Source organism: Silene latifolia, chromosome 5 (genome assembly GCF_048544455.1).
Source record: "Silene latifolia isolate original U9 population chromosome 5, ASM4854445v1, whole genome shotgun sequence".
NCBI lineage: Eukaryota > Viridiplantae > Streptophyta > Magnoliopsida > Caryophyllales > Caryophyllaceae > Silene > Silene latifolia.
This window is the reverse complement of record NC_133530.1, coordinates 84,163,827-84,172,523: the sequence shown is the minus strand read 5'-3', so window position 1 is coordinate 84,172,523 and position 8,697 is coordinate 84,163,827. Positions and strand designations below refer to the sequence as shown.

General features: G+C 37.2%; 1 protein-coding gene and 1 pseudogene across 1 annotated transcript; one reads left to right on the top strand and one right to left on the bottom strand.

Moving 5' to 3' along the window:
• Positions 1-1,102: 1,102 nt before the first annotated feature.
• On the top strand, positions 1,103-7,943 carry LOC141657688 (uncharacterized; annotated as a pseudogene).
• LOC141655657 (3'-5' exonuclease-like) lies at positions 7,097-7,705 on the bottom strand. Its single transcript, XM_074462725.1, has one exon. It carries the CDS (start codon positions 7,703-7,705, stop codon positions 7,097-7,099), a length of 609 nt encoding a protein of 202 aa, XP_074318826.1.
• Positions 7,944-8,697: the final 754 nt, after the last annotated feature.

Below are 8,697 nucleotides of genomic sequence, written 5' to 3'. Positions count from 1 at the left end.
GACATATTCACAAAAGCCCTCGGACGCATTCCGTTTGACGAGCTTCTTTCCAAGTTGGGCGTTTCGAAGCTAAACGCTCCAACTTGGGGGGGGGTAATAGCACTCCATATCTTCATAGAGCCGTTGGCTCCTCAATCATGGGCTATCCCATGATACACCTTCCCCTTATACAATGTATTATAGCTGTTAGAATATATTTACCGTAAATAGCTAGCGATGTAATAATAGCTAGCGATGTAATAATGTAAATCACGAATCAATTCTATCTAATACATTCAGTTATCATACATTCCGAAAGCTAACAACGAGGAAAGATGCTCCGATGTACGTAAATTGCTGGTTCTGAGAAAGATAAGAAGGATTGGATTGATTCCCGATTATCGTTTTTGGTTGTGTTTTGGGGGGAAAGGAAAGGTTTTTGGTTGTGTTTTGGTTTTGGTAATTTTGTTTGTGTTGTTGTTACTTTGTTGTATACTCTGTATCAAATTAGGCTGGGTTGATGAATTTGAAGGAGTACTTTCTTAAATTTGCTTTGAATCCTACACCAAAAAAAAAAAAAAATTGCTTTGAATCAATATGCTTCATTATGTTTCTCATGAACACCGACTTCAATTATTTGTCAATATACTCACTTAACAGCAAAGTTGACGGAAGGTGAATTGAGTTCCTTAACTGGATTTTTTAATAGTATAATCCCTAAACTGTAAAAAAGAGGAATGTTTAGGTCCTTGTCTTATATATAACTCGGTGGAGAAATAGAGAAACATAAAAAAAAACACAAATTCCTAAGTAAATTATTTAAATAATGTTTTTGACCCTAAAACTCAACGAATTTAATTAAAATTAATCGATTAAATGAATGAAATGTATCAACTTCCACATTTTCTATCTTTTTATTTTCACATTATAAACTACTTAATATGCTAATAATATGTTTTACTATTCAACATATAACGTAAATATTGTTTTTAGTTTTTCTCGATAAAAACCATCATGTACCAATAATAATTATCAATAAAATGATAACATAAAATAATAATAATACGATTAGTCAAATATTTAGAAAAGACGAAATCTCATTAGGTTATTGAGAAACAATTTCTTTGGATTGAACTGTCTTTCGGAGTTACTCCTTTTTATTATTGACGGACTTAGAATCAGTCCGTTTTATTATTGACAGACACTATCAGAGTAGTCTTTCGACATCTTCCGATAATGATGATGATGTTCAGAAACTCAGGTAACCTTCTTCGTCTTTCCCTTTTTCAATACCGATTTCATTCCCAATTAATTTCCCCAAATTACTCTCCTTCTTTTAATCATGCTCGTGTTGACGATCCCCAATTGTTTCTGGATTCCGTTAGAGAACAATGCCGATTAGGGTTTTCTGGTATTGATATCCCCGTTTCGATATTTCATCAATTGAACTTTCTTCGTCCTCGTCCTTCTATTATTGTCTTCACTCAGCTGTTGTCTGCCATGGCTAAGATTAAACCCAATCCCCCTTTCTATTCTGTTATTACTCTCTTTAATCAACTTGAATTGTCTGGCCTCCGTCCCAGTAGTCATTCAATAGGTGTTCTTGCCAAGTGTTACTGCGGCGTAGGCCGTGTCGATTTTGCCTTCTCTCTTCTAGGTAAGTACATTAAGCTTGGATATCCACCTCATATTGTCATTATCACTACCTTACTCAATGGATTAATTGATTCTCATAAGTTACACCAAGCTGTTCAGTTATTGGATAAAATCGTCAAGCTTCAGATACACCCCGACCTTGTTACTTATGGCTCTATGTTTAGAGGTCTTTGCAATTCTGGCGACAATGATGGTGCTCTCCGCTTGCTCCGAAATATGGAATCTAATGCCCCTTTTAAGCCTAATCTTGTCATTTATAGCACCTTAGTTGATAGCCTATGTAAAGACCAATTGTTACCTCAAGCCCTTCGCCTTTTCAAGGAGATGAAAGCCAAGAGCATTTTACCCAATGTCATAACCTATACTTCCTTAATTCGAGGGGTCTGTAGTTTAGGGTGTTGGGATCATGCCAAACAACTGTTGACTGAGATGCTGGACAACAACATTTCTCCCAATATTGAAACCTACAATACCTTAGTTGACAGTTACTGTAAAGAGGGAAATGTGGATGAAGCAAGGGCTATTTTTGAATTCATGTCTAAGAGAGGTGTGCACCCTAATGTTATTACCTACAGTGCTTTGTTGGATGGGTACTCTTTGCGTGGAGAGATGGAGGAGGCAGAAAAGCTCCTAGATATTATGGTGAAAGATGGTGTCAGGCCTGATGTTGTGACTTTCAATACCCTAATTAATGGATATTGCAAGTCTAAAAAGATGGACAAAGCTTTGGAGATGTTCCATGATATGTATCTTAAAGGAACACATATAATGCCAGATGTTTTCAGCTATAACACCATAATACATTCCTTGTGTAAGGATGACAGACTCCAGCATGCAGTCCATCTTTTTAAAGATATGCAAGATCGAGGTGTAGCACCGGATGTGTTCACAAATTGATGCGGCGATCTCCTTACGTGAAGATATGGAGAATAATGGAGTGGCACCTAATATTGTTACATACAATACCATAATTAATGGCCTTTGTGAAGCCGGGCGATTAGTTGAAGCAACAAAGGTGTTCTCTACTCTTGTGGCCAAGCGATTGCCGCCAAATGTAACTACCTATAATATTCAAATCAAAGTTTTATGTAGGCAAGGGTTGTTAGGTGATGCAGCCAAATTGTTAAAGGAGATGGCAGATAATGGATGTTCTCCAAATGAACGCTCCTACAATACAATAATTAAAGGATTTCTCAATGCCAATGATATTGCGATGGCTTTGGATCATCTTCAGACTATGACGATCCAAGGATTTGCTGCTGATGCGGACACATCTTCTTTATTTCTCAGCTTTCTCACTTCCCCTAATGTTACTGTATCAGACAAAGCCTTGCTTCGAAAGTATTTTCTACAGAATAATGGTATGTGGCTCGTTGCTATTTTGATGCCTATGACGTTAGTGAAAAGTCAACGATGTTTAAATAAATGGCTTCATGTCAAATAAAGAACTGACCAAATTTATAAAGCAAAAGCAGCGGTAGTCACTACTCTATTAGTATCGATGGTGAATTAAAGTTGTGTGACTGTTTCAATAGTGATTGACGCTTTTTCCTTCTGTATTATCTCCAATTTATTTATATTATTGCCTGTACAAAGTAAATAACAAATTGATGTATATTTAATTATGGCTAATGTTTTTCCTATTGGTTGTTTTGATTTACTTGGGGTTATTTCATCAGTTGCTTAATTGCTATTCTAGCTTAGTTTTATTAGGTTCTGTAGGACGCACCAAATAACTGAATTGTACGTACATACTCCATTTTGATAAGGCAAACATTATAACCAGTTGTCAGCTGCAAGGTGTTGAAATTGATCAGTTTTAAAATCTACTCCCTCCGTCCCGGTCATTTGTTGTCCTTTCGTTTTGGCACAAAGACCAAGGAAAGAGGAAATGACCAATAACTAAATGACATGTGGATGAAATTGAGTATGAATGATCAAATTGTTCATCAAATGCAATCCTAAAATAGAAAGGACAACAAATGATTGAGACACCCAAAAATGGAAAAGGACAACAAATGACCGGGACAGAGGGAGTATCTTTTAGTAGCAGATGTTATCCTTTATCCTACTGCTGATTTTTGCACTTTTCTAGGCATATGCTTATCGTCTTTCGATGGCACTCTTAGGTTTTGCTACGATTTATAACACAGTGAGACATATGCTTGTTAAGTTTGCGCATTGCTTGCTGTATTTCTATAGTCCTCTTTTTTTTTTTTTTATTATTTCACAGTTCCATTGTCCATATTTCCAATGGAGCCAAAGATTCATTACTCTTTGGTTCTGGATTATGATGGAATAAAGCAAAATGGCTCACTAAAGTGGCTGCGCTTCTTTCTCTTGTGAAGTAGTGGTCCTTCGATGCAGTTCTCGACGCAATTTTCATCTTGGGTCTTTCGGAAACAGCCTCTTTGTGTTGCTAACACAAGGGTAAGGCTGCCTACATCCGACCCCCCCTTACCCCGCAATTTGCGGGAGCCATTGAGGCACTGGGGTAATGTTGTTGTTGTTGTATTTCACAGTTCCGAATTTGTTCATCATATGATCATACAACTTATTGATTAGGTGGAAATTTATATGTCGCATTTGTCATTGAGTGTTTGTCAAGTCTCGATTGTCAGCGGTGAAGTTGATGGTTTGGTCAGGTTTAATTTAACACCATTAATTGGTTACTATTGTCTTGTCCTTAAGTTTGGCCTGTGTGTCTCTTTATTATTACATCATCATCATCCAGTCATTGATGAAATTACTTGATTTAAGATCTTTTTTGTGGCTAAGCTACTTTGCAGGGCCTTACTCCTTAGGGGTCGTGCCTTTGTAAAGTTTATCTTAGTGAGAATGGAATAATGGAGGCTATGACATAGTTTGAGATGTACTTTGCAATGGCTGCTTGTTTTCTCTGTAACCCTAAGCCTCTGCCTTTTCTTCTGTTTATTATTATTATTTTTTTTTTTATATGTATATTTTCTTGTTAAATTATTTGTGCATTGGTGTTTTGATGATAAGTTATGAGCAACAATTGATGAAACTATGTTGATCATTGTTTATTTACTAAATATCAGGGTAAGAAAAAGAGAAGGGAAGACCCAGGGCGTGCTTGAAGCTGTGTGAATGCCAAATAAACAAGGATTAACAAGTACGATGGGTGCTACTTTGTTTACACCCATCGATGGCCTTCCGCTGCATAAAGAAATAGAGTATAGCGAGTGGTCCCTGAGTACATTGTCATAGCGGATGGATGTGGTGAGTTAGCGGGGCTGGTTGGGGAAACGTTTGAGCTGTTATCTTTACTTATATAGCAAAGGGGTTGCAGTCTTGCAGCCGATCAAAGAAAACAGAAGACGTTACATGTGCTCCAAATGCTTCACTTCTTATGAACATCAGTTAATTTCTTACCTTATTGTTAATATATTGGCAAGGCTCTAATGTTTACAAGTGTCATGGACGACAAATGCTTTGCAGATCGTACTGTTAAGAAACGTGTAAATAAGGCTGACCTGCAGTTGTTTTAGAGGAATGCCATGGGATTGTATGGGCTGATTTGGATTTTTTGTTGGCAACCTGAATGATGCCTCTGCCTTTTCGTCTGGTTTTTATCTATTCTGTCATATTATTTGTGCATTGAAGTTTGATGATATGTTATGAGCAACAGTTGATGAAGTTAAGTTATTTTCAGGGGAAGAAAAAGAGAATGAATGAGGCAAGGTGTGATTGGATACTGAGAAGCGGTGTGATTCCCAAATAAACACGGATAAATGTTACTCAGATCGATGGCCTATTGCTGCATAGAGAAATAGAGTACAGTGCAGTGGTCCCTGATATCTCACTTAATAGCTGATCAATGTACTCATTTTGGCTGCATTTGGATGGATTCCTTTCTGGTTCGGGTTGGAATCAAGTGTCATCTCAGGTATGGTCATTTGTGTCTAATCAGTTTTACTAGATCTACGTCACACTACATATTGCAATTTGGACCGTTGGGATTGGATTTCACTTGGATAATCCAAATGATGTTTTGTGCAATAAAACATTTTCATCAGGCATCCAACTATCCTTTTTATCCATAATTGTGATAATGTTTACTGCTCTGGTAGATCTAAGGACAGTTAATCATCCTAATGTGACGTGCCTTGGGTAACAGGAATGTTTTCACACACCTTCCTTGTCAATCAAGGATCAAGACGGAAGGGATTGGAGATCTGAATTCGTCCATGGCCGGCTTTTGTCCCCACCATTTCCGATGACAAGCTATGATAAGTTGCTTGTTGGTTTCAGGTTTGTGCTATTGAGGAGGAATGGACAAAAACACCGGTTTGTGCTCTGGTAGATCTAAGGACAGTTTCTTTTTACACAAGAGTTCCTTAAAATACGCCTTCCTACGTCTATCCTCCAGTCCCAACATCTATTTTTATGCAAGATGGACCAACAAATGCGGCAGAAGCAACGCTTAACTGGCAATCGGAAAATGCAAAATTTCATAATCATCTCTTGAAGCGCATCAATAAGAAGGTGACGTAAATGGATTTTTGTTGTTGTATGGGCTGATTTGGATTTTTTTTTTACCAACCTGAATTGTGCTTGCTTGTTGCTTCTGACTCTTTTGTTTTAACTTCCTAATGTCCCTTCTGCTTCATCTAGCAAACAATAGATCCATTCCTTTTTTGGAAGACAGTATCTTGGTTATGAATGTTATCGAATTTACGATGCTTAGCTTATGAATATCAGTTAATTTCTTATCTTATTGTTAATGCATTGGAAAGGCTCTAATGTTTACAAGTGTCAAAGAAACTCACTTCTGAACTATCAAAGAAACAGACGACAGGTTTTGAATGTTATCGAGTTTAAGATTTCTTCTGTTTACGATGGCAAATGTGTCGCTGACATGAATTCTCTTTTTATTTGAGATGATCAAGGAGATTGTTTTTTAGTTGAGTTGTGTTTAGTTAATTGTTGTCCCGTTCTCTTTCTAAATTTCGAATTATTAGTCAATTTTTAACAGCATTGGCAGTAAGCCTCTGAGAACCCCTCTTTTCAAAACACTTTCTCTGCCATGTATTCTCTTTGAATAATCATGATTTTGTAGTTGTACATGTATTTTTCAATTAGTCATTGATCTTAAACAATCCCCCAATTAAAAGTTATCGTCCCTACATTTATTCACAAAAGAGTTACTGCATTCTAGCAGCCTTTTGTGCCCGGTGAGGCTATATATTAGATTTGAATCTTATTTCAGATGAAGTTGTATCGATTTACTTCGTAACAAACAGTTTATGAATGCAGATAATGCATATTGCAGCATATGAATGAAATGAAACTCAAAAGGAAGCTATGATAATATGACTAGGAAGAAATAACAAGTTGGATTGAAGATTGGAATGATACATAGAAGATTATCAAAGGCCAGGGGTTTCGACTACACTTCCATCAACCCCTATAAATCCTCACAGGTCATACTGAATTTTTAGTTAAATAGGAGGTGGCCAAGCCTGAAGGAAGCATAAGCATCAATACAAGCATACTGAATTTGGTCCATAGTAAGCACCTCAGCCTGCCAATCAGTCAAAGTCACGCGCTTAGTCTTGTCCATACGAAGTCCCAGTAAATCAAATGCCAAATCCTTCAATCCAGGACGCCTAAACCTGTACGGCCACTTTCGCATAGCAGCAGCCCGAACATCATCAGTCTTGTTACACTCCAGCCCGTACTCGCTCTTCAGCTTTCGTGCATCGTCTGCCACCTCCACACCAACAAACGTGAAGGCCGAGCTTGAAAGGAAATCCTTCAAGGACTGAGGGATGAAATCGACGTAAAAGAGCTGAACAATCAGGCACTTAGTGTCAACACAAAGCTGGAGTGTTGCGGTTGTGTTGCTCATTGATCGGACTGGATGGGGCCTCCACTCAAGGTCCAACCCAACAACCTGGTTGGTTGTCAAAGTGTTGAAGGGAATCTGGTTAATCCAATCAGTGATAGTCGAAGCGCTTTTTGTTACAGTTGTTTCGATGGTTTTCCCAGCGAAGGTAACTTGATACTCATCACTCCAAGGGTTGTATGCGATTGAGCCAGACATTGTCGAGTTTTTTTTTTTTTTTTTTAAAGGTTTATTGCAGTTTATGAGGCTGTGGATTTGTTGTTTGTTCATGGGGGGTATATATAGGTGAACTAAAATTACTGTTGTTGGAGTGATTAGGAACTTAACCTTCTCGTGAAGTGTGAAATTTTACTATACTGTAACTAACAACAGTACATTTTAATAGAATTAACTTTCCCTTCTTTGGGGAATAGCAATTTGAATAAATTTGGTTGTATTTACGCGTAAACAAGCGCATGAAGCACGAGGAATACTTGAAAATTGCAGTCTCCTAGTGTACTGTGGAGTAATAAGTATACTGTCTAGTTAAACATCCTTATTACTACGGAGTACTACTGTACTACTATGAGCCATCCCTAAGAACTTGATTCGAGATTGAATACGACTTATAAAGAATAACCATATGAATGACTCGATATCTACCGTCTAACTTAAACCATTACAACATGAAGCTACGTCCAAAGTTTGTAGAATGGAGTAGAATAAAAATTAATACGGAGTAATACACTATTACGCGTTAAAGGGTGACGAAATGAATGTGCACATACATTTGAAATATAATTGCTACGGATTTGAGCCTATTATATTATCATTAGATAAAGTATACAACCGAGTACTTTTTTTTATCTTAATTTGTATATTATTATTACGTGCTTAGTATTAATAATAAAAAAATTCAATAAATAATCCAAAAAACGAGTGTTTGCACGTGCGCACCCCCGGTTCGTAACTGACTATTAAGCCATTTCAAAAATACCCTGCCCAAAAATGTTGCAGTATTACATGGTTTAGTGTCTACAGTATATTGTTTCATTATCAAAGACTCTCTAGATTGCAGCAACGTGTTTACGCGTAAAATTAGTTAATTACCCTAAGGTCAGTTGATACACTTTCCAAGCATTTCAAAGTATGTTTTCTTGTCCTCCCTGAATTGAATTTGGCGTGGAATAATGTTTGATTAATTACTCCCA